Genomic DNA, 25,493 nt, shown 5'->3' with positions numbered 1-25,493 from the left:
TACGGAATCCCATAATTGGCCAATAAAATGAAATCCCGTTATACGCAGACTATCACAGAAATGGACATACAAGTGAGTGGAATGCTATAATTGCGAGGAGAAGGAACATAATGTGTCCAGAAACACTCAACCGCCCTATCCTCAACTAAACAACGTGGAGACGGCCACTTGAAACATAGACTAAACTCTGAAGCTAAAAAAACAATCCACACATCTCATCTGCTTGTGTTGTTGTGAGCGACATCATCCATGTAAGATCAATGTACAAACAGGACAGCAGTCGCAACTTGAGAGACTCTCGTTTTTTCTTTTGAAACAAGTACACTATACAAGCATAATGCACTTAAAACATTTACATAACTATTATGCTTCAAATACTGCTCAAAATGTGTTGCACCAATAAATGTCAGGATTTTTGCATTTATAAACCAACATTTTATTCAATGTTATTAATGACACAAAAACACACACTCTATAGATGTACAATAAGTGTAAACGGTGAAAAACAGAATTTAAAGAAAATTCAAATGGCAAAACTGAGCATTATTGTTTTTTCATATTGCTATTGTTATTTAACTTTATTATTTATATTTTACTGGTTTTTGTTTATTTTGTAATCATTTATAACTGGTTGTTCTTTTAAAATGTCATTTAAAGTTGAGTTTTGGTGGTAAAACTTTTTTTTTTTCAAATAAATGAATCATGGGTTTAATTGTGATTTAAATATCAATTTTAAAAAATTATTGTGATTGTCATATGTGCCATAACTGTCCAGACAAAATTCCCATCTCTAATACTAATCTTTGTTGTATGAGCAGATAATAGTATATTCAAGTTTGAAACATGCAATGTCATGTTTTACATATTTGTTTTGTCAAAATGGAAACAATGAATACAGTCCAGGACAAAAGTTTGGACACACCTTCTCCTCATTCAATCTTTATTTTCATGACTATTTACATTGTAGATTGTCACATGTGGAATTATGTACTTAACAAAAAAAGGTGAAATAACATGTCTTATATTCTAGTTTCTTCAAAATAGCCACCCTTTGCTATGATTATTGCTTTGCACACTCTTGGCATTCTCTCCATGAGCTTCAAGCTGAAATGGTTTTCACTTCACAGACAACGTTCCCTCTAAGGTGTGCAGTGCTCACACGTCCTCTGCGCACAGCAAATCTATGCCACGCAAAAAAATCTAATCCCACTCTAAACAAAATAAACAAATAGTTAGTTTTGTATGATATTGCAATGCAACTGTGAGTAAGGCGGCCACAACAGATAAAACAATGTTTGTCAACACTTCTATTATTGTAACGTCTGTGGAGACACTTAAAGGAGGACACAGGAATTCCATCGGTCCCTTTATTTAGCCAAATTGTTTGTCGGCCATAACCACACCAAAACAATGTGTCAAATACGTCTATCTAGCAAAACTGCTGGTTGTCTCGCATACAAACCAAGTCTTTGTCATCTGTTATATCCGCTTGCTCTCTCTCTCTCACCTGCACCGACACACACACTATGGCAATAGTGTATGTGTATGTATAACACTATGGCAATAGTGTATGTGTATGTATAACACTATGGCTGGTGCGTTTAAGGCCACACAAAAAGTTGGACAACTCCAACACTACACGTAAAGTGTACATTTCAAGTGGTTTTACTATAACTCCTCAATCAGTGCGCTTATTCTACTGTCATTTGTTAAGAATGTTATTTTTTGGATATTAATCATGAAATGATGTTACATAATTGCTAATAAAAATATTTATTTTACAGACATAAAGTGAATAAACACTTCATCTCATGCAACATGTGTATGTTTTAAGGGGAACTAAATGTACACAATCTTTCCAAAGCAGGACTCCCACCCAGGCATCAAATACTAGCTGATTAAAAAAAAAACAATATCTAAGTGGGCCAAATCACATCTATTAGAAAATAATCTCTTGAAAAAGACTACTGTCACTTGATTATAATAATAAGACATTTAAATTAGTATGACCACAGTGAGCACGTCTGTACTCCACTCAATGCTCAGAGTGTTTGTGTGTTGATCACACACATGACAAATTAGAGGGAACATTGTTCACAAGTGTGCTTGAAGCTCATGGAGAGAATTCCAAGAGTGTGCAAAGCAGTAATCAGAGCAAAGGGTGGCTATTTTGAAGAAACTAGAATATAAAACATGTTATTTCACCTTTTTTTTGTGAAGTACATAACTCCACATGTGTTCATTCATAGTTTTGATGTGACAATCTACAATGTAAATAGTCATGAACATAAAGATTGAATGAGGAGAAAGTGTGTCCAAACTTTTGTCCTGTAATGTATATTCAGTAAGAAAAAAAAAAGGACACACATTATTTTCAGGTTATCGTACCAGCCTTGAGTTTGACACCTGTGGCCCAGCATGGAGCCTCAATGTTCACACAAAGCTGGACCGAACCACAACTGCATCCTACACACATACACACACACATATACACCCATATACACATATAAACACATACACACACATTTACACACATACAGTATATACACTCACATATACACGCACACAATGGGTGTGCTGCTCACCTGCAGACACCTGAAAGCAGGAAGTGAAACTGGGCAGGTTGGGGGAGGGGCAAGTGTCGATAAACAACTTTTGGTGAAAAATAAAGCTTGATTGTAGTATAAATGTAATGTATTATTGTTACTTAGTGTAGTATAAATGTGATGTATTATTGTTACTTAGTGTAGTATAAATGTGATGTATTATTGTTACTTAGTGTAGTATACATGTGATGTATTATTGTTACTTAGTGTAGTATACATGTGATGAATTATTGTTAGTGTAGTACAAATGTGATGTATTATTGTTACTTAGTGTAGTATAAATGTGATGTATTATCGTTACTTAGTGTAGTATAAATGTGATGTATTATTGTTACTTAGTGTAGTATAAATGTGATGAATTATTGTTACTTAAATGTGATGTATTATTGTTACTTAAATGTGATGTATTGTTACTTAAATGTGATGTATTATTGTTATTTAAATGTGATGTATTATTGTTACTTAAATGTGATGTATTGTTACTTAAATGTGATGTATTATTGTTATTTAAATGTGATGTATTATTGTTACTTAAATGTGATGTATTATTGTTATTTAAATGTGATGTATTATTGTTACTTAAATGTGATGTATTATTGTTATTTAAATGTGATGTATTATTGTTACTTAAATGTGATGTATTGTTATTTAAATGTGATGTATTATTATTTAAATGTGATGTATTATTGTTACTTAAATGTGATGTATTATTGTTATTTAAATGTGATGTATTATTGTTATTTAAATGTGATGTATTAATGTTATTTAAATGTGATGTATTATTGTTATTTAAATGTGATGTATTATTGTTACTTAAATGTGATGTATTATTGTTATTTAAATGTGATGTATTATTGTTACTTAAATGTGATGTATTGTTATTTAAATGTGATGTATTATTGTTATTTAAATGTGATGTATTATTGTTATTTGGTGTATGAGGTTAATAAGCAGCAGGTGCCTCAGACTTTCACAACAAGTGCAATAAGCACTAACAACACAACCCTCGCGTGTATAAGTGTATATAAGTGTGTAAATGTGTATATATATGTTTATATATGTGTGTATATGTTTATATATTTACAACTTTTCACCTTCAATGACTTTTCCAAGTTGTGCGTGGACTAGCCTGCTAGCCTGCTAGCATGCTAACTCCTTCTCCTAACCCGCCCACTAACTCCGCTTCGGTGTGGCTGTGAAGCTAAAGGCGGCAACCCTCGGACGAACACACCTTCTTCATTCACAAGATAGTTGCTCCGACTTCCAAAAGTTCTTGAAGAAGATTCCAACTGAGAAGAAACTTACTTGAAGTGAATCCAGTTCAGTTCCGTAGAGTAGTGTCGCTTTAATGCTGCGTTCGCTTGCTGTCGGAATAAGAGGAAGTCCTCGCCCAAAAAGTAGTAATTGTCCTTTCTTTGCGTTGAAAAATATCAAATACAACGATCCGAATAAGTGTGTAATATTTGTTTTCCAAATACCTGATTTAAATCATTTCAATGAGTAAATCCTATCAAATCTAAACATACATCCTCAAATTTGGAGACGTCCGCAGTGTTGCCAGTCGCCAGATTATCAGACGTCTCTCTCTTTCCCATCAACCCTGAAGGCGTCATTGGTGACGTCATCGACACAACATGGCGTCGTGTGGAAGAAGGCTAAGTTGTTGTTGCTGCGGTCTGTGGACTTTTTACTTTTCTTTTTGCTTTTCTTTGCTCTTTGCTCATGCCACGACTGCTGGGACGGACAACTGCGACAACCTGAGACTTGGACAATATCCTTCACACGTGTGTCGCCCTCGGGGGGTTAACAACAACGCATGTCAACAATAGCTAGTGGCTACATGCATTTGCTACCGCTTGTCCTGCTGCAAAATACTCATCATGGCGACAAAATACAATCCAGCGCACATGGAAGATTAGACACAAGTTTACCGTTAAATCATCAACGGTACCTTTTTCCCATTTACAGTAATGCACTGGAAAGAATCAATATATTCATTTAAAATAACATTAGGACTGCATTTCAATGTCTAGTAATGCTCTGTCAAAATACAGCGAATATATCATTTACGGTAAAAAAAAATAATAATAAATTGCTTCTCTATTTCAATGTATCGTAAGTAGGGATGTCCGATAATGGCTTTTTGCCGATATTGTGCAATTCTTTAATTACCGATACCGATATATGCAGTGGTGGATTTAACACATTTTTTTGCCTAATTTGGACAACCAGGTATGGTGAAGATAAGGTCCTTTTTTAAATAAATTAATAAGATAAATAAATGAAAAACATTTTCTTGAATAAAAAAGAAGGTAAAACAATATAAAAACAGTTCCATAGAAACTAGTAATGAATGAAAATGAGTCAAATGAAGTGTTAAAGGTTAGTACTATTAGTGGAGCACAATCATGTGTGCTTACGGACTGTATCCCTTGCAGACTGTATTGATATATATTGATATATAATGTAGGAACCTACCACAATATTAATAACAGAAAGAAACAACCCTTTTGTGTGAATGAGTGTAAATGGGGGAGGGAGTTTTTTTTGGGTTGGTGCACTAATTGTAAGTGTATCTTGTGTTTTTTATGTTGATTTAATTAAAAAACAAAACTAAAACAATACCGTTAATAAAAAACCGATACCGATAATTTCCGATATTACATTTTAAAGCACATCTCTAATAGTAATGCTCTGTCAAAATGACCAGAGATTTTACGGTAAAAAAAAACTGCCACTTGAAATTTATCGTAAAATTATCAGTGGTGAAGTTTTTCAATGTAAAGTATTTTGATGTAAAAAAAAAAAAAAAAGGAAAATTGTGGTAACTGAGCAGATTTTTTTCCTATCGTGACATCTGTATATTTTTTGTACAGGCCAGCCAGTTGTGTTTGAACTTAAGACCCCTGCTCTATGGTAAAGTTGTGACGCTTAATGGAGAAGGATCATGTTGATACTTAAACGCTTGGAAATGTAGCGTCCTCCATATGTCTAACCTGGATGAAGTATGTAGGAGGAGCTGCTTACAGAACAACATCTGGACATGGCGAACATCTGCCCAATGTACAACAAACATAAGTGAATTAGGCATACAAGTTGGTGGTATAACGCTGTTGCATGGTAAAACAAAAAACACCTGCTGTGTATACTTCCTGGGTGACTCCTTGACGGAGCTCACATATTTGTGCAAAGATCCGAAGATAGACGAAAACACTCAGGAGCCTGAAAACTGCCGAGACGCCACAGCTTGGGGTTAGTGTCTGCTTGACACCTTCAGTGTGTTTGTGTGTCCAGTGGAATGTCTCCCAGCTCACCTTCAGTGTGTTTGTGTGTCCAGTGGAATGTCTCCCAGCTCCAAACGTCACTTGTCGACTATCCAATGGTTCAGAGTTCAGGTTCAGTGGGGATGAGGTGGGCTTTAATAAAAGCATTCCCTGCAGGAACGTGTGAGTACACACACACACACACACACACACACACACAATTCAATGTTGTAGACTTTTTGTCAAGACGTGTGTGTTGTCAGGAGTGGATACTCTTACAAGGTGGCGGTGGCGTTGTCTCTCTTCCTGGGCTGGCTGGGCGCCGACCGCTTCTACCTGGGCTACCCGGCACTTGGTACACACACATGTTGCGTGATTGTCACTTTGAACACATCAGCAAGCTTCTTGTCTCCCCCGTCAGGGCTGCTGAAGTTCTGCACGGTGGGGTTCTGCGGCATCGGAACGCTCATAGACTTCATCTTGATCACCATGCAGGTGAGTCGGCACGCCAGCCATGTGGGAAGTTGCAGCTAATGGTAACATTGAAAGTGTGTCCACGCCAGCGCTAACTCGCATGATGTGGCGTTCAGATCGTAGGTCCATCGGACGGCTCCGACTACATTGTCGACTATTACGGCGCACGCCTGACCCGCCTGTCAATCACCAACCAGACGTACAGGAAGCCGCACCTGTCTCTGTGAGGTCACGTAGACACTTCCTGTTGTTTGTACTTATAAAGGGTGATGTCATCACAACATGCCAAGTGGCCATCGTGATCTAGTAAGTGCTATGATCTTCATGATTGTGAAACATTTGTGTGTCCGACATTCATTTGCTTAAAATAGGGCTGTCTTTTTTTTAAATAAGATGCATCACTTTTTGGAATTTGGTTGAATCATGATTGTACGATTAAAAAGACCCAGATAGTATTGTCAGAATGTAAAGCAGGAACATTTTTAAACGTTTTGTCATTCATTTTTTTACAAAACTTGGTAACTGTTTTGTCTAGTCCAGGGGTCGGCAACCCAAAATGTTGAAAGAGCCATATTGGACCAAAAATACAAAAACAAATCTGTCTGGAGCCGCAAAACAATGAAAAGCCATATTACATACAGATAGTGTGTCATGAGATATAAATTGAAAAAAGATGACCTAAAGGAAACTAAAGGAGCTCAAATATAGCTACAAATGAGGCATAATGATGCAATATGTACATATAGCTAGCCTAAATAGCATGTTAGCATCGATTAGCTTGCAGTCATGCAGTGACCAAATATGTCTGATTAGCACTCCACACAAGTCAATAACATCAACAAAACTCACCTTTCATGCACGTTAAAAGTTTGGTGGACAAAATGAGACAGAAAAAGAAGTGGCATAAAACACGTCCTAGAAAGTTATACATGTAAACAAACTAGGGTGAGTTCAAGGACCGCCAAAATTAGTAGGACAAAACAGCGCTCGCCAAATACTGGAATCAGTGAAGCATGTTTAATATAAACAGTGTGCTTTATAACAATTAGGGAGGTTTGTGTCATGTTTGTCCTCCTACAGAAACCATATTAAAACAAAAAATAGATTTTTTTCCCCCTCATCTTTTTCCATTTTTCATACATCTTTGAAAAAGCTCCAGGGAGCCACTAGGGCGGCGCTAAAGAGCCGCGGGTTGCCGACCCCTGCTCTAAGGTTATTTCAGGCTGTATTTTGGAGGCAAATATGCCGGCGAGTCTCCTCACTCATGTTTCATGCATTGACCGTTTAGCATTCAAGGTCAAGGGGATTTTACGGTGAAAATAAATGTAATCTATGTGTGTACATGAACAATGCAATATGTTTTGTGATTAATCACCAGTTAATTCATTCATTTTGACAGCCCTCCTTCAAAATATACATTAAAAAAAATCTTCCATAAAAGGAAAAATGTCATTTTAGGGAGGAGCATTTCTGACTTTGTATGTAAAATGTCGTTTAAGTTATTAAAGTGTAAATAAAAGGTGTTACAATATTTTCCCTATCCATGTCGTTGATTGGACACCAGGGGGCGCCAACACTTAGACGATACAATGATGGAATTTCATTTGCACACAAAACGAATAAATATATTTTCAAAGGCGTGTGCGTGAATAAAAGTGTCCTGCTAGGAATCATTCCGTCACCTCACTGAGGAAATATGAGTTGTGGGGTCACGTGACCTGATCCAGGAAGAGGAAGTTGCCTCCCGAGGGAAGAGTCGACTTGTCAAAGTAAATGTCAAAAGATCCAAATCCATATTTAAACTTCATGTTTGAAGACGTGACTCCTCACTCGCATGAATAGTTCAACACCTGATAGTCATGTGACATCTTGTCTTGAAGACTGTTGGCCTTACAGGAAGTGACATCATCAAATGTGTGTGAGTTATTTACGCTGTGGTGGTGAAAGTTGCATGTTGTAAAGAAAAGAAGAAGAAGAAGAAAGGAGACGTGGACTGCGTGTGAGCGTCTTTATTCTGTTGTGGTTCTGTTGCATAGAGACGCTTTTTCTGTTGGGGGACAGGAAGTGCCACTTATGGACACAGGAAGTGGACAGAAGGTGGCGTCAAAGAGGCACAGGAGAGTTGGAGGTGCATGCTGGGATGTGGCCCTCATTGTGACGATGACGATGATGATGATGACGTCACGTGCTCCCACTGCAGCCTCGGGACAAACTTTGTGTGCGCAACTTTCCCATCAAAGCAGCATCGACCCCAACTGGGCGAAGGGGGCGGGGCGCAGGTGCAAGGGTTGCCATGGCGACGCAGGGGGGGATAATGCTGAAGTCAGCACAAACAGCATTGATTGGTCTCCTGCAGGAAAGTATCAGGTCGATGGCGGGAGGGAGGGGCTTCTAAATCACCTCCTCACGTGTCGCCATGGCAACGAGAAAGCGACAACGCGCCGTCGAGCAAACGATCTGCGCCTGCGCCGTCCAATCGGTAGCCTCGCGCCGCTGCGATTGGCTCGCTGTGACGTGGGCGGGGCCAACAGATGAGGATGAGGAAGTGCGGGGAAAGAAAGCCATGGAAAAGAAAAGAAACCCAAAAAAAAAAAAGAATGTTGATGTAGTTTATTTCCGCGTGGAATGAGCGACACAAAGGAAGAGGAGGATGCTGAGTCATCATCATCATCATTACAAGCACACAAAAACAAAAAGGTGTGTGTATGGGGGGGGGGCAGGTACACACAGGTGTGACGTCCTCACTGCCGCGCCACAACAACTACACAACAACACACATATTGCTTTGACCTTTCTTGCGACCCCCCCGGGGGCGGGCTTTAGTGCACGTCAGCAGGAAAGGAAGTCGGCGATCACGTGACAAAAGTGTAAACACCTTCAGGACTCGTTAAGGCTCGTTAGCGACCGCAGAGTCCGGGGAGGAAGTCCCCCCCCCCCCGAGTGACGGCGGCTCAGCTTGGCGAGATTGTCACCGGGAAGTAGAAGGGGGGGGGGGCTTTCGTGGTTATCATATGTTTGTTTTGTTTTTTTTAGGGACCGGCCACTAGGCGGCGCCGGTCGCGTGCTAACTTTGGTTGACGGGAAGAGAAAGAAAAAGCCGACAGGAAGTGCAAGTTTTGCATAATGAAGTCGTCGCCGTTCCTCTCAGGAATTAGCACGACAGGAAGTCACATGACCAGCACCGTGGTCCCAACCCGGCGTGTGAGGAGGTTTGGTGAAATTGTCATCAGTTCCCTCAACGACTGATTGTCTCCTCCGGGTTGAAATTCTATTTGACTCGTTAAGTGTCTTTCATTTAGGCACTACATTGATTGTTTGCCAAAAGTCCGTCTGATGAATTGAACAACAAAGTAAAGGCCAACCGTTCATTTCACAAAAAGTCATCAGGCGGGAGTGGAGGGGCGGGGCCAGGAGATAGAAAAGGAAGCATGTGACTAACTACATCATCTATGTGACTAACACTAGGACATGCAGGTGTATATATTCTATATTTATGTACATAGATAGTCCTCACCACGCCTAAGTGCTGTGGACTGGACGCGGCCTCTTGGAGAGCCGGGCCAATCGCGGAGCAGCCTGTGGCCAGGCCACGCCCCTTGGAGATTATCTGGCAAACAGGAAGCGAGGAGGGGAAAAAGGTTGAAAGTCACATTGTCGTGGATTGAAACAAACAATAAATAAGTTAATTTCAGTCTTTTAAAGGGATTTCCACCAGGAACAAAGAAGAAGAAGAAGAAGAAGAAGAGGAAGAGGAAGAGAAGTCTTTTGTACCTCACTAGTTTAGAGTCCAGAGGTGCGAGAGGACTGCTGGGTAAAAGAAGCGGCTAGCTCGCTAACCAGCTAGCCAACACAATTGCACTTTCCTCACGTCCATATTCCACGCGGCTCCGCCCCCTAGCGTCATCACACTGGAGGGGGAGGAGCCAAAATGATGTGAAGAGAAAAGAAAACCTGAACAAGCCCCGCCCACTCTTCCATCAAGGGGCGTCCTTGTCCTTGGAGAGACCCTTTTCCTGACAGGGGCGGGGTGGGGTCGGGGGGGGGGGGGGGGGAATCCGTCAGTCTTGGCCCCACCCCTCACAAAAAGGGAGGGCCCGGGAGGCGGGGCTGGCACCAAACAAAGTCATGTGACCCAGACAGTCACCTGACTGGACCCTTGGACCCGCCCGAGCCATGCTGATGCTGGTGGGGGCGGAGTCAGGCGCGTTGGGGGAGGAGGGTGCAGGAGGGGGGGCGGGACATCGTTCTTGTCAGATTGGGGGAGGGGCTGCAGCCATTGTTGTACAGGTGCACGCAGGGGGAGGGGCCTCTGGAGTCGTTATCCCAGGTACCACTGTGGACAGACACGGCACACGTCATCACACAGATGTCCCACTGTCCCGACAGACCCTGAACTCAGCACGGCCATATGTGTGTTCTACCATGTTTCATTTCCTCGCTGTCCCGTGTCTGGTTGCTAGGGGCAACAATGCGATGACCATAGTCAAGGCAACCAGAGCACACACACACACACACACTTTTAAACAATACACACTACTTACAACGTACATTTGGACAAAAGTTTGTAAAAATGATGTGTGTGGCTTTGTGTCGCTCCTGACTTATTGTGCTTCCCTCGCTGTGTGTGTGTGTTTGTTTGTGTGTGTGTGTGTGTGTGTGTGTGTGTGTCTGTGTGTGTAGTGAGAGGAGAAGAAGAGTGGAAGGTTAGTTTTTAATCAATACAACTTGCTGACGTTGTGACTTTTCTTCCTCGCTCTGCACTGCAGACTGTCCTCACACACTCCCACTGTGTGTGTGTGTGTGTGTGTGTGTGTGTGTGTGGTCATTCCCGCCAAGACCGCACACATCACAGACAACATCATACATGCTAATAACGTAACAAGAGGGACACACGTGCGACAAGTGAAGACAAACAAAGATGGCTGACAGGAGGTTCTTCTCGCCATTAGTATTTGGTTGAGTCAACATAACACTCACACACACACACACACACACACACACACACACACACACACACACACACACACACGTGCGCAGTCACCTTGAAGGTGTCACCATGTCACCCTCTGCCCCCCCAGTGGGTGTGTTGTTGTCATGATGAGGCCCTCCATCTTTGTGTCCGTGGACAACCGCCATCGTTGCCCATGGCAACCACTATGCTGACCGCCATGGGCACGATGCCCACCCTCACACAAAGCTGCTGCCATCTGCCCTCAGACACACACACACACACACACACACACACACACACACACACAGAGGAATGCACAGACAGTCCACTTGGTCACCACGGCGATGAGACTGTTTACTGTACGCTCCCTGGGGGTCTCCCTCTCACAAACACTTTAACTGATGTCTATCCCTGCAGGACCACTCTTCTTGTGTGTGTGTGTGTGTGTGTGTGTGTGTGTGTGTGTGTGTGTGTGTGTGTGTGTGTGCTCATACCTGCGGCTGCTGCGGGATGTTGAAGGCGGGGTCTCGCGGTCCCACGCTGACAAATCTCTGAGCAGGAGATGTGGTGGGCGGGGCTGAGTAGGCTGATGATGACATCAACACATCTAGTTACTTTTCATCTAGTTACTTTCTATGTGCAATTAGTTCACTTCTATCTCCTCACTTTCTATCAAGTAACATTCTTCTTACTAGTCTTTTACTTTATATCTAGTAACATTCTAGTTCCTTTATGTCTAGTTACTTTATATCTAGTAACATTCTAGTTACTTTATATCTAGTAGCATTCTAGTTACTTTATGTCTAGTTACTTTAAATCTAGTAACATTGTAGTTACTGTACATTCTCTGTATGAGTTACTTTATGTCACTTTTGATCTTGTGGTTTTCTGTTCAGATACTTTGTGTCTACTAACTTTCTAACTAGTCTCATTCTTCTATGTATTTTCTTTTGATCTTCTTACTTCTCTATACTCACTTCCTATTTCATTTATATCTCATCTCCTTCTCTAGACTCACTTTCTGTTTATTTACTTTATATATATACTTACTTTATATTTACTTACTTTATATCCAGTTACTTTCTCGTAATTATTTTTTACCTAGTTACTTTCTATTTAGTTACTTTCTATATCGTCACTTTGTATTGATTTACATTCTAGTTAGTTACATGCTCTATAATCGCTTTCTATGTAATTGAAATCTACTTACTTTTTATTTAGTTATTTTTTTCTGTAGTCACTTTCTATCTATTTACTTTCTATCTGGTTTATTTATATTTATTTACTTAATGTCCAGTTACTTTCTATCTAGGTACTTAATAAAGTTAAGTTAAAGTAGCAATGATTGTCACACACACACTAAGTGTGGTAAAATTTGTCCTCTGCATTTGACCCATCACCCTTGATCACCCCCTGGGAGGTGAGGGGAGCAGTGGGCAGCAGCGGTGGCCGCGCCCGGGAATCATTTTTGGTGATTTAACCCCCAATTCCAAGCCTTGATGCTGAGTGCCAAGCAGGGAGGTAATGGCTCCCATTGTTATAGTCTTTGGTATGACTCGGCCGGGGTTTGAACTCACAATATCTACCGTATTTTTCGGAGTATAAGTCGCACCTGCCAAAAATGCATAGTAAAAAAGGAAAAAAACATACATAAGTCGCACTGGAGCCCGGCCAAACTATGAAAAAAATTGCGACTTATAGTCCGAAAAATACGGTAGTTACTTTCTATTTATTGACTTTATATGTAGTTACCTTCTCTATACTCACTTTATATCTAATCTGTATCTTGTTCCTTTCTATTTAGTTACTTTATCAATAGTCACTTTCTATTTAGTTACTTTATCAATAGTCACTTTCTATTTAGTTACTTTATCAATAGTCACTTTCTATTTAGTTACTTTATCAATAGTCACTTTCTATTTAGTTACTTTATCAATAGTCACTTTCTATTTAGATACTTTATCAATAGTCACTTTCATTTTAGTTACTTTATCAATAGTCACTTTCTATTTAGTTACTTTATCAATAGTCACTTTCTATTTAGTTACTTTATCAATAGTCACTTTCTATTCAGTTACTTTATCAATAGTCACTTTCTATTTAGTTACTTTATCAATAGTCACTTTCTATTTAGTTACTTTATCAATAGTCACTTTCTATTTAGTTACTTTATCAATAGTCACTTTCTATTTAGTTACTTTATCAATAGTCACTTTCTATTTAGTTACTTTATCAATAGTCACTTTCTATTTAGTTACTTTATCAATAGTCACTTTCTATTTAGTTACTTTATCAATAGTCACTTTCTATTTAGTTACTTTATCAATAGTCACTTTCTATTTAGTTACTTTATCAATAGTCACTTTCTATTTAGTTACTTTATCAATAGTCACTTTCTATTTAGTTACTTTATCAATAGTCACTTTCTATTTAGTTACTTTATCAATAGTCACTTTCTATCTATTGACTTTCTAGTTTTGCTCGATAGTTACGTTCTATGTAATATACATGTAGTTACTTTCTATTTAGTTACTTTCTCTAAAGTCACTTTCTATCTCGTTTATATACATGTATTTACTTTATATCTAGTTACTTTCTATTAAGATACTTTATAGCTCTTTACTTTCTATGTAGTTTCCTTATATCAAGTGACTTTCCATGTGTGTGTGTCTATATGTGTCCGTGTGTGTGAGTGTGTCCATACGTGCGTGTGTCCATAAGTGTGTGTGTGTCCGTGTGTGTGTGTGTGTGTGTGTCCGTGTGTGTCCATACGTGTGTGTGAGTGTGTCCACATGTGTGTGTGTCCATAAGTGTGTGTGTGTGTGTGTGAGCGTGTGTGTGTGTGTGTGTGTGTGTGTGTGTGTGTGTGTGTGTGTGTGTGTGTGTGTGTGTGTGTGTGTGCACTCACTGGGCGAGGTGGGTGAGTTCCCCCCTCCCTCAGTGGAGGAGGTGGAGGGCGGCTTGGCGTCGACTGGCAGCGGTACGGGCCGGGCCATGGGGGGAGGAGGGGGCGGGGGCAGCATGGGTGTGGGCAGGAAAGGATTGTGGACTTTTCCCTGCGAGCTACCATTAGGCTGGTGGGGGGGGGGGGGCACAAGGGGATGTGTGTTAAAGCGTGTGTTTGAAACCCAAACCTTTCACTCAATCAATACACACACATTCTTGTACTTGTTACCTTCTTGAGCCCTCTTTAGGACCAGCCTTTCTAGATATATAAAGAAGTGTATTTACAACATGAATAATATATACATACTATGCACATATAAAAAAGGTCAGCTTTTAGTTCTTTTTTTTTTTTAATTTTTTGTCTGTAATTGTTTTTTAATCTTCATTATTTATATGAAGTTATTACAGTATGTCTCTATATACATATTTATTTATTTATCTTAAATTAATTTTGACCAAAGGGGACGCATTTCAATTTCTTACACACACTTGTTATTTCGTATGTTGACCAGAGGGGGAGCACTTTTAAAAGCAACAATGATAAAAATCCCTCCTTTTTGGGAGCACCCTCATGTTGATAGATGTCACCACAAATGAGACATTGTCTATTTTGTTATTGATTTATGTCATCACTTGTTCACACCTCCTCATATGGAAGATACTTTTCCTTCTTCATGTCTCAAGAAGGCTAGAAATACAAGAACACACACACATTCTTGTATTTGTTACAGAAAAAAATGCCTGCCTCTAGTATTATAATAAAAGTTGTAATTTTACTCAACGCAAGTCAAAATTTTAAAAGAAAAATTGAACATTTGTGTAATATTATGATACAAGTTGGAATTTTACTCAATAACAGTCTACATTTTATAAGAAAGCTTTAAAATGTTGGCAATATTATAATAATAATGTGAACTTTTCCTTCTCCTGTACAGTAACCTATTTATTTATGTATTTATATCTGCACCTTATTGCTTTTTTATCCTGCACTACCATGAGATTATTTAACCACATTTCCTTCTTATCTGTGCTGTAAAGTTCACATTTCAATGACAATAAAAAGGAAGTCTAAATCTTCATGTCTCAAGAAGGCTAGAAAGACAAGAACACACACACACAGACACACACACACAATGCAGGCCGTGTCTCCAAAGTTGTGTATTCGATGTGTGTGAACTTACGTTGAGGAAGCCCACCTGTCCGGCCTGCTGGGCGGAGTCAGGACACACCAGCTGCACAAACTCCTTGAGGGTCTCCTGGGGGTGGTACCTGATGGCCGGGTGGGAGAAGTAGGAGGCGGGCTGCTGCAGGATGGGGGAGGAGGAGAAATGCAGGCTGGAGGGGGGGGCGTGGGGGCTGGCTGTGGGGGGGGAGGACAGAAGGACATTTAAAAGGGGGCGTGGCTTCAGATGAACACAAATAAACAGCGATGGACACGTAGACCACGCATGATGGCTGTCATTGGACCAATAGTGTGTGACTGCTCGTTAGTGGTTAAAGACACACTTATTATTTATCTATGTTTTGTAGAGGAACACAAGTCACGATTAGTTCCTCCTCCTCCTCCTCCTCCTCCTCCCTGAAGAAGATGTCTTCCATGGAGGAGGATGAAGAGAAGTGCTGGAATCTTCTGGAGAAGATCCAGATGAGGTGGTAATGTACACCCACTCTGTCTTTGTCCTTCTTATTGGCTACATTTGAACTTGCCACACACACACACACACACACACACACACACACACACACACACACACACACACTCCTCTCCTGACACGGTGGTGGGGGTGAGGTCGACAGGAGGGGGCGGGGCTTTGGACCTCACCTCGAGGTACGGTAATGACGGGGCGATGATGATGCGTGAAAGCCATTCGGGGGGAGGAGTAAGAAGAAGAAGAAGAAGAAGAGGAAGAGGAGGCGTGGCCAGTAGGTGGAGGCGTGGCCTCGTAGAAAGCTGACCTCTTTAAGGCGCCGCCGGCCAACGCCATCCCTGCCGAGAACCACGACCATGAGGGGGAGGAGCTTGTCAGCATTTTCTTTTATACATGGGGGAAGTGGGGGTGGGGCGGGAGTAGAGGGGGTGGGCTCTGTCCTTAGGGGGCGGGGCCAGTTGGACAGCTGCAGCCAAGTACATGCTAGGAGGATGCTAACACGACTTTCTCTTTCTCTTGCTCCGCCCATCACATTTAAGTGACCAATGAGAGAGGAGGATCATCCCTCCACACACACACACACACACAGCAAATATCTACAGCCAATGAATGAACAGCTTGATGATGTCATCAGCACAGGGTGGAGCAGGCCAATGAGGAGGAGAGGAAAGGAGGAAGGAGGAGGAGTTTACCTTGTCGGGAGATGAAGGAGCTAGCTAGCGAGCCGCGCAGCTTATATCCTGTCGGGAGTGACAAGCGAAAGGAGGAAAAGAAGGCAGAAGAAAAAGAGAAGCAGCGTGAACATACCAAAGAACACCAGAGGGGGCGCCATTACATCATCTCTCTCAGAGTCAGAGAGCATGGACAACCAAGCAATCTCCTCAATGATTGGTCAAATGGCGCTAACAGGCCGCCATGTTAGCTACCACTGCGCTTCCTAATAATACATTTCATTTATTTTCCGCGTCAACATGTGCAGCACACCTGGGAAGTGACAACCACTGCAGGTGACTACCTCTTCAAACTCATGGAGAGAATGCCACAAGTTTGGACACCTTCTCATTTCAATGCGTTTTCTTTATTTTCATGACTATTTATATTGTAGATTGTCACATCAAAACTATGACACCTGTGAAGTGAAAACTATTTCAGGTGACTACCTCTTGAAGCTCATGGAGAGAATGCCAAGAGTGTGCAAAGCAGTAATCAGAGCAAAGGGTGGCTATTTTGAAGAAACTCGAATATAAAAGATGTTTTTGTTAAGTACATAACTCCACATGTGTTCATTTATAGTTGTGATGGGACAATCTACAATGTAAATAGTCATGAAAATGAAGAGAAGGTGTGTCCAAACTTTTGTCCTGTACTGTACTTCACACTGAAGTTAGCATTTCTCACTAATTGTTGGTTCAAAGCTAATGAGGATTTAGGCAAAATGAGGGTAATACGGTCATTTTTGGTGGTGGTGTATTTTCCGAGGTAAGACAACACTGCATGAATGTGCTGCACAGAAAACGGCCGCAAAATGATTATTGTGTACACTTTGACAAAATCAAAGCTTGTTTTATTGTAAGTTTATGAGCAGGTTAGGAATATTTATTTAGTATATGTTTTATTGTAAGTTTATGAGTGGGTTAGGTATATTTATTTAGTATGGGTGTCAAAAAAAAAGAAGAAAGATTTACGAATGAATCGTGATTGTTATTTGTAATGGTTCTTAATCAATCAAAAAAATCAGAATTCGTTTAAAAAAAAAAAACAATTTTTTTTGTTTACCTAAAATCTGTCCTGTCCAGTTACTTTAGTTAATGTTTGAGTATAATTTTTTTTTACATTTTTTTTAAACAGTTTTCTTTGAAGTAATATAGAAATTGATCAGAGCTGTTATTAAAAAATATTAATAATACTATTATATTATATTATATATAATTATTATTATTTTACATATTTTATATATATATTATATATAATATTAATATATTAATATTAAAAAAAGTATAGTCTCTGAACCGAATCGTTACCTCCAAGAATGAAATGTAATTATGTGCTTTCCAGACTAATATTTCAACTTATTATTATGCTTTATTTTGTCAGAAGGACTCAATTGCATGTCCTTGGTAGCAAACATGGCGCCTCTCATTGAGCTGTCCATACTCTCTCTATACATCACTCTGTTCTCGCTCTCACACACACACACACACACACACACACACACACACACACACACACACACACACACACACACACACACACACACACACACACAGTCAGCAGGTTGTAGTTGGCATGAAGTGTATGGCAGTGGTGAAGCGGGCGTGGTGGTTGTCATGGCGACAGAGTACCTGGCTCCTCGTGCCAGCTGCTGGTCTGACTGCCGCTGCCTGGCGAGCGACCCTGAGGGGGATAGTAAGACTCCTCCCCCGGACTGTCCACGTCCTCCTCCATGCACTTGATCCTCTTGGCCGAGCTGCACACACCCTCACTTTTCACACATGATGGACACTCGTGTGTGTGTGTGTGTGTGTGTGTGTGTGTGTGTGTGTACCTGGAGGAGGAGGTGCTGGGGAGGGGCCTCCTCATGGCTCCTGGACTCATGCTGTAGTAGGAGGAGCTGTCCAGGTCCGCCAGCGAGAAGTTAGGAGCGCTCCCAGCAGCGATGGGCGCTGGCAGGCGACAACATTTAACAGTCAGTGACATCACAAGCCTTATGTGCTATGCACTCAACTACAGAGAGCACCGGGCCATCACTTTAATAGTCAGAACTTCCACTATGTATTTGTGGTCATGTCATATGCACACATGTCACAGTCATCTTGTGGTCATGTAGTATGTCACAGTCATGTATGTCACAGTCATGTAATATGTCACAGTCATCTTGTGGTCATGTAGTATGTCACAGTCATCTTGTGCTCATGTAGTATGTCACAGTCATGTATGTCACAGTCATGTAATATGTCACAGTCATCTTGTGGTCATGTAGTATGTCACAGTCATCTTGTGGTCATGTAGTATGTCACAGTCATCTTGTGCTCATGTAGTATGTCACAGTCATGTATGTCACAGTCATGTAATATGTCACAGTCATCTTGTGGTCATGTAGTATGTCACAGTCATCTTGTGCTCATGTAGTATGTCACAGTCATGTAATATGTCACAGTCATCTTGTGGTCATGTAGTATGTCACAGTCATGTAATATGTCACAGTCATCTTGTGGTCATGTAGTATGTCACAGTCATGTATGTCACAGTCATGTAATATGTCACAGTCATCTTGTGGTCATGTAGTATGTCACAGTCATCTTGTGCTCATGTAGTATGTCACAGTCATGTATGTCACAGTCATGTAATATGTCACAGTCATGTTGTGGTCATGTAGTATGTCACAGTCATCTTGTGCTCATGTAGTATGTCACAGTCATGTAATATGTCACAGTCATCTTGTGGTCATGTAGTATGTCACAGTCATCTTGTGCTCATGTAGTATGTCACAGTCATCTTGTGGTCATGTAGTATGTCACAGTCATCTTGTGGTCATGTAGTATGTCACAGTCATCTTGTGGTCATGTAGTATGTCACAGTCATCTTGTGGTCATGTAGTATGTCACAGTCATCTTGTGGTCATGTAGTATGTCACAGTCATCTTGTGGTCATGTAGTATGTCACAGTCATCTTGTGGTCATGTAGTATGTCACAGTCATCTTGTGGTCATGTAGTATGTCACAGTCATCTTGTGGTCATGTAGTATGTCACAGTCATCTTGTGGTCATGTAGTATGTCACAGTCATCTTGTGGTCATGTAGTATGTCACAGTCATCTTGTGGTCATGTAGTATGTCACAGTCATCTTGTGGTCATGTAGTATGTCACAGTCATCTTGTGGTCATGTAGTATGTCACAGTCATCTTGTGGTCATGTAGTATGTCACAGTCATGTTGTGGTCATGTAGTATGTCACAGTCATCTTGTGGTCATGTAGTATGTCACAGTCATCTTGTGGTCATGTAGTATGTCACAGTCATCTTGTGGTCATGTAGTATGTCACAGTCATCTTGTGGTCATGTAGTATGTCACAGTCATCTTGTGGTCATGTAGTATGTCACAGTCATCTTGTGGTCATGTAGTATGTCACAGTCATCTTGTGGTCATGTAGTATGTCACAGTCATCTTGTGGTCATGTAGTATGTCACAGTCATCTTGTGCTCATGTAGTATGTCACAGTCATCTTGTGGTCATGTAGTATGTCACAGTCATCTTGTGGTCATGTAGTATGTCACAGTCATCTTGTGGTCATGTAGTATGTCACAGTCATCTTGTGGTCATGTAGTATGTCACAGTCATGTTGTGGTCATGTAGTATGTCACAGTCATCTTGTGGTCATGTAGTATGTCACAGTCATGTTGTGGTCATGTAGTATGTCACAGTCATCTTGTGCTCATGTAGTATGTCACAGTCATCTTGTGGTCATGTAGTATGTCACAGTCATGTTGTGGTCATGTAGTATGTCACAGTCATCTTGTGCTCATGTAGTATGTCACAGTCATCTTGTGGTCATGTAGTATGTCACAGTCATCTTGTGGTCATGTAGTATGTCACAGTCATCTTGTGGTCATGTAGTATGTCACAGTCATCTTGTGGTCATGTAGTATGTCACAGTCATCTTGTGCTCATGTAGTATGTCACAGTCATCTTGTGGTCATGTAGTATGTCACAGTCATCTTGTGGTCATGTAGTATGTCACAGTCATCTTGTGGTCATGTAGTATGTCACAGTCATCTTGTGGTCATGTAGTATGTCACAGTCATCTTGTGGTCATGTAGTATGTCACAGTCATCTTGTGGTCATGTAGTATGTCACAGTCATCTTGTGGTCATGTAGTATGTCACAGTCATCTTGTGGTCATGTAGTATGTCACAGTCATGTTGTGGTCATGTAGTATGTCACAGTCATCTTGTGGTCATGTAGTATGTCACAGTCATCTTGTGGTCATGTAGTATGTCACAGTCATCTTGTGGTCATGTAGTATGTCACAGTCATCTTGTGGTCATGTAGTATGTCACAGTCATCTTGTGGTCATGTAGTATGTCACAGTCATCTTGTGGTCATGTAGTATGTCACAGTCATCTTGTGGTCATGTAGTATGTCACAGTCATCTTGTGGTCATGTAGTATGTCACAGTCATCTTGTGCTCATGTAGTATGTCACAGTCATCTTGTGGTCATGTAGTATGTCACAGTCATCTTGTGGTCATGTAGTATGTCACAGTCATCTTGTGGTCATGTAGTATGTCACAGTCATCTTGTGGTCATGTAGTATGTCACAGTCATGTTGTGGTCATGTAGTATGTCACAGTCATCTTGTGGTCATGTAGTATGTCACAGTCATGTTGTGGTCATGTAGTATGTCACAGTCATCTTGTGCTCATGTAGTATGTCACAGTCATCTTGTGGTCATGTAGTATGTCACAGTCATGTTGTGGTCATGTAGTATGTCACAGTCATCTTGTGCTCATGTAGTATGTCACAGTCATCTTGTGGTCATGTAGTATGTCACAGTCATCTTGTGGTCATGTAGTATGTCACAGTCATCTTGTGCTCATGTAGTATGTCACAGTCATCTTGTGGTCATGTAGTATGTCACAGTCATCTTGTGCTCATGTAGTATGTCACAGTCATCTTGTGGTCATGTAGTATGTCACAGTCATGTTGTGGTCATGTAGTATGTCACAGTCATCTTGTGCTCATGTAGTATGTCACAGTCATGTTGTGGTCATGTAGTATGTCACAGTCATCTTGTGCTCATGTAGTATGTCACAGTCATCTTGTGCTCATGTAGTATGTCACAGTCATCTTGTGGTCATGTAGTATGCACACATGTGACAGTCATCTTGTGCTCATGTAGTATGTCACAGTCATGTTGTGGTCATGTAGTATGTCACAGTCATCTTGTGCTCATGTAGTATGTCACAGTCATCTTGTGCTCATGTAGTATGTCACAGTCATCTTGTGGTCATGTAGTATGTCACAGTCATCTTGTGGTCATGTAGTATGCACACATGTGACAGTCATCTTGTGCTCATGTAGTATGTCACAGTCATGTTGTGGTCATGTAGTATGTCACAGTCATCTTGTGCTCATGTAGTATGTCACAGTCATCTTGTGCTCATGTAGTATGTCACAGTCATCTTGTGGTCATGTAGTATGTCACAGTCATCTTGTGGTCATGTAGTATGCACACATGTGACAGTCATCAGTGCCACCTGGGGGCCAGGCCTGGTAAGACATGATGTTTATTTATAGGGAGATCAATGTCACATCAGTTGTGCTCTTTTTCTGTTTGACTTCATTTTAAAGCTGCTGAACAAAGACAACAATCAGCATTAAAGCTCCACATCCATCTCACCCCCCCACACTCCCACCATCGCTTTATTGACACAGAGCAAGATGGCGGGATGAAAGGAGGAGGAGTCCTGACAAGACCTGCTGGCTAGTCGGACTTTTGTGCTGAGCTCAGCGCTGTCCATCTATCACACACACACACACACACACACACACACACACACACACACACACACACACACACACACACACACGGTTCTTTACAGTTTCCTTCTGGAAGTGTGAACATTCCAAGAGAATCATGTCATTTATATGAGACTGAATATCAAAATATTTATCCTCTTCTCATTGTGCCAGCGACACAATCACTACAGTGACAATAAATCAACGACTGCAAAGTCAATGGCTTATACTTGTAGAGCACTTTGCTACCTTCAAGATACTCAAAGCGCTTTGACACCATTCACACATTCACACACTGATGCCATGCAAGGCCCTAACCACCACCCATCAGGAGCAAGGGTGAAGTGTCTTGCTCAAGGACACAACGGAGGGGATCAAACCAGGAACCCTCAGGTTGCTGGCACGGCCACTCTACCAACACACCACACCGTCCCCCACAAGTATCCCACTTAGTTGTTAGTTGTATGATATACCAGTACTAGTAAATACTCCCTTTGAAAAATACCTTTTTTTTGTTCTGTTGTTGTTGACGGCGTGCATGTGACATTTCTGTTTTTACGAGCAGAGGAGCATGTTCGGCAGCGCACAATCACACAGTGTGGACAGAAGAATGGACACATTTGGCTTCAAAACTAAGGACAGAGGTGAAGTTATAACACTGAAACATTGTTAGCAGGAGGTGCTTTGAAACACTTCTAAATCACTAATCCTGGTCTCCATGGCAACACATAAAGTACGTTTCTTACAAGTACCATTATCACTGGAGGACGAGGAATAGTTAAACATGCTTCACTACACACCGTAGGAGGATACAATAGCTCAATGCTAACAGGCTAGTGCTCCTCAATGTAAACATGTCATGTGTGGATCTACACTGTAATGATACCAAGTACAAAAGCGTATCTAGTCGATACTACTATGATGACATAAATATATTTTATTGTCACAAAAATTTATATTATATTTATAAAGTCAGTAAATATGTCACATGAGGACTTTGAATATGACCAATGTATGATCCTGTGGGAGTGTGTGTATGATGTGTTATAGGGGCCTAGGGAGTGTGTGTATGATGTGTTATAGGGGCCTAGAGAGTGTGTGTATGATGTGTTATAGGGGCCTAGGGAGTGTGTGTATGATGTGTTATAGGGGCCTAGAGAGTGTGTGTATGATGTGTTATAGGGGCCTAGGGAGTGTGTGTATGATGTGTTATAGGGGCCTAGGGAGTGTGTGTATGATGTGTTATAGGGGCCTAGAGAGTGTGTGTATGATGTGTTATAGGGGCCTAGGGAGTGTGTGTATGATGTGTTATAGGGGCCTAGGGAGTGTGTGTATGATGTGTTATAGGGGCCTAGAGAGTGTGTGTATGATGTGTTATAGGGGCCTAGGGAGTGTGTGTATGATGTGTTATAGGGGCCTAGGGAGTGTGTGTATGATGTGTTATAGGGGCCTAGAGAGTGTGTGTATGATGTGTTATAGGGGCCTAGGGAGTGTGTGTATGATGTGTTATAGGGGCCTAGGGAGTGTGTGTATGATGTGTTATAGGGGCCTAGGGAGTGTGTGTATGATGTGTTATAGGAGCCTAGTGTGTGCGTGTATGATGTGTTATAGGGGCCTAGGGAGTGTGTGTATGATGTGTTATAGGGGCCTAGGGAGTGTGTGTATGATGTGTTATAGGGGCCTAGGGAGTGTGTGTATGATGTGTTATAGGGGCCTAGGGAGTGTGTGTATGATGTGTTATAGGGGCCTAGGGAGTGTGTGTATGATGTGTTATAGGGGCCTAGGGAGTGTGTGTATGATGTGTTATAGGGGCCTAGAGAGTGTGTGTATGATGTGTTATAGGGGCCTAGGGAGTGTGTGTATGATGTGTTATAGGGGCCTAGAGAGTGTGTGTATGATGTGTTATAGGGGCCTAGGGAGTGTGTGTATGATGTGTTATAGGGGCCTAGAGAGTGTGTGTATGATGTGTTATAGGGGCCTAGGGAGTGTGTGTATGATGTGTTATAGGGGCCTAGGGAGTGTGTGTATGATGTGTTATAGGGGCCTAGAGAGTGTGTGTATGATGTGTTATAGGGGCCTAGTGTGTGCGTGTATGATGTGTTATAGGGGCCTAGGGAGTGTGTGTATGATGTGTTATAGGGGCCTAGAGAGTGTGTGTATGATGTGTTATAGGGGCCTAGGGAGTGTGTGTATGATGTGTTATAGGGGCCTAGAGAGTGTGTGTATGATGTGTTATAGGGGCCTAGGGAGTGTGTGTATGATGTGTTATAGGGGCCTAGGGAGTGTGTGTATGATGTGTTATAGGGGCCTAGAGAGTGTGTGTATGATGTGTTATAGGGGCCTAGGGAGTGTGTGTATGATGTGTTATAGGGGCCTAGGGAGTGTGTGTATGATGTGTTATAGGGGCCTAGAGAGTGTGTGTATGATGTGTTATAGGGGCCTAGGGAGTGTGTGTATGATGTGTTATAGGGGCCTAGGGAGTGTGTGTATGATGTGTTATAGGGGCCTAGAGAGTGTGTGTATGATGTGTTATAGGGGCCTAGGGAGTGTGTGTATGATGTGTTATAGGGGCCTAGGGAGTGTGTGTATGATGTGTTATAGGGGCCTAGGGAGTGTGTGTATGATGTGTTATAGGAGCCTAGTGTGTGCGTGTATGATGTGTTATAGGGGCCTAGGGAGTGTGTGTATGATGTGTTATAGGGGCCTAGGGAGTGTGTGTATGATGTGTTATAGGGGCCTAGGGAGTGTGTGTATGATGTGTTATAGGGGCCTAGGGAGTGTGTGTATGATGTGTTATAGGGGCCTAGAGTGTGTGTATGATGTGTTATAGGGGCCTAGGGAGTGTGTGTATGATGTGTTATAGGGGCCTAGGGAGTGTGTGTATGATGTGTTATAGGGGCCTAGAGAGTGTGTGTATGATGTGTTATAGGGGCCTAGGGAGTGTGTGTATGATGTGTTATAGGAGCCTAGGGAGTGTGTGTATGATGTGTTATAGGGGCCTAGGGAGTGTGTATGATGTGTTATAGGGGCCTAGAGAGTGTGTGTATGATGTGTTATAGGGGCCTAGGGAGTGTGTGTATGATGTGTT

General features: G+C 41.4%; 3 protein-coding genes across 12 annotated transcripts in view; 1 reads left to right on the top strand and 2 right to left on the bottom strand.

Moving 5' to 3' along the window:
- Window positions 1–4,167, bottom strand: part of patj (PATJ crumbs cell polarity complex component) — a 44,133-nt gene extending 39,966 nt beyond the window's left edge. For 4 of the 6 annotated variants that reach the window (XM_061978484.1, XM_061978489.2, XM_061978486.1 and 1 more), the window contains exon 1: window positions 3,912–4,167. The gene's annotated coding sequence lies outside the window, so the exon portion shown is untranslated. Of the gene's footprint in view, window positions 1–3,837 lie in introns of all 6 variants that reach the window. The other 2 variants (XM_061978488.2, XM_061978485.1) reach the window with 2 other exon arrangements.
- Window positions 4,168–4,174: 7 nt separating this feature from the next.
- Window positions 4,175–8,235, top strand: tm2d1 (TM2 domain containing 1). Its single transcript, XM_061978502.2, has 6 exons — window positions 4,175–4,381; window positions 5,789–5,858; window positions 5,944–6,052; window positions 6,133–6,224; window positions 6,291–6,364; window positions 6,460–8,235. The coding sequence occupies exons 1-6, from the start codon at window positions 4,241–4,243 to the stop codon at window positions 6,568–6,570; spliced, it is 597 nt and encodes a 198-aa protein (XP_061834486.1). The 5' UTR covers window positions 4,175–4,240; the 3' UTR covers window positions 6,571–8,235.
- Window positions 8,236–8,337: 102 nt separating this feature from the next.
- The window catches only part of nfia (nuclear factor I/A), a 123,900-nt gene continuing 106,744 nt past the window's right edge, over window positions 8,338–25,493 (bottom strand). For 3 of the 5 annotated variants that reach the window (XM_072915136.1, XM_072915138.1, XM_072915139.1), the window contains exons 5-11: window positions 18,435–18,552; window positions 18,232–18,356; window positions 16,582–16,629; window positions 15,422–15,600; window positions 14,203–14,368; window positions 11,789–11,880; window positions 8,338–10,676 (exon numbers count right to left, since the gene is read on the bottom strand). In XM_072915136.1, the coding sequence (XP_072771237.1) occupies window positions 10,662–10,676; window positions 11,789–11,880; window positions 14,203–14,368; window positions 15,422–15,600; window positions 16,582–16,629; window positions 18,232–18,356; window positions 18,435–18,552 (743 nt within the window). In that variant the 3' untranslated portion in view covers window positions 8,338–10,661. Of the gene's footprint in view, window positions 10,677–11,788; window positions 11,881–14,202; window positions 14,369–15,421; window positions 15,601–16,062; window positions 16,228–16,581; window positions 16,630–18,231; window positions 18,357–18,434; window positions 18,553–25,493 lie in introns of all 5 variants that reach the window. The other 2 variants (XM_072915135.1, XM_072915137.1) reach the window with 2 other exon arrangements.

This window comes from Nerophis lumbriciformis, linkage group LG18 (genome assembly GCF_033978685.3).
Source record: "Nerophis lumbriciformis linkage group LG18, RoL_Nlum_v2.1, whole genome shotgun sequence".
Taxonomy (NCBI): domain Eukaryota; kingdom Metazoa; phylum Chordata; class Actinopteri; order Syngnathiformes; family Syngnathidae; genus Nerophis; species Nerophis lumbriciformis.
Note: the sequence above shows the minus strand (reverse complement) of the source record. Positions and strands in the feature narration are given on the sequence as shown.

Bases quoted from the DNA above. Each gene is read 5' to 3' on its own strand.
- tm2d1 (XM_061978502.2), top strand. From the start codon at position 4,241: ATGGCGTCGTGTGGAAGAAGGCTAAGTTGTTGTTGCTGCGGTCTGTGG. The intron at 6,053-6,132 runs GTGAGTACACAC...GTGTGTTGTCAG, and splicing joins AGCATTCCCTGCAGGAACGT to GAGTGGATACTCTTACAAGG. The intron at 6,365-6,459 runs GTGAGTCGGCAC...TGTGGCGTTCAG, and splicing joins TCATCTTGATCACCATGCAG to ATCGTAGGTCCATCGGACGG.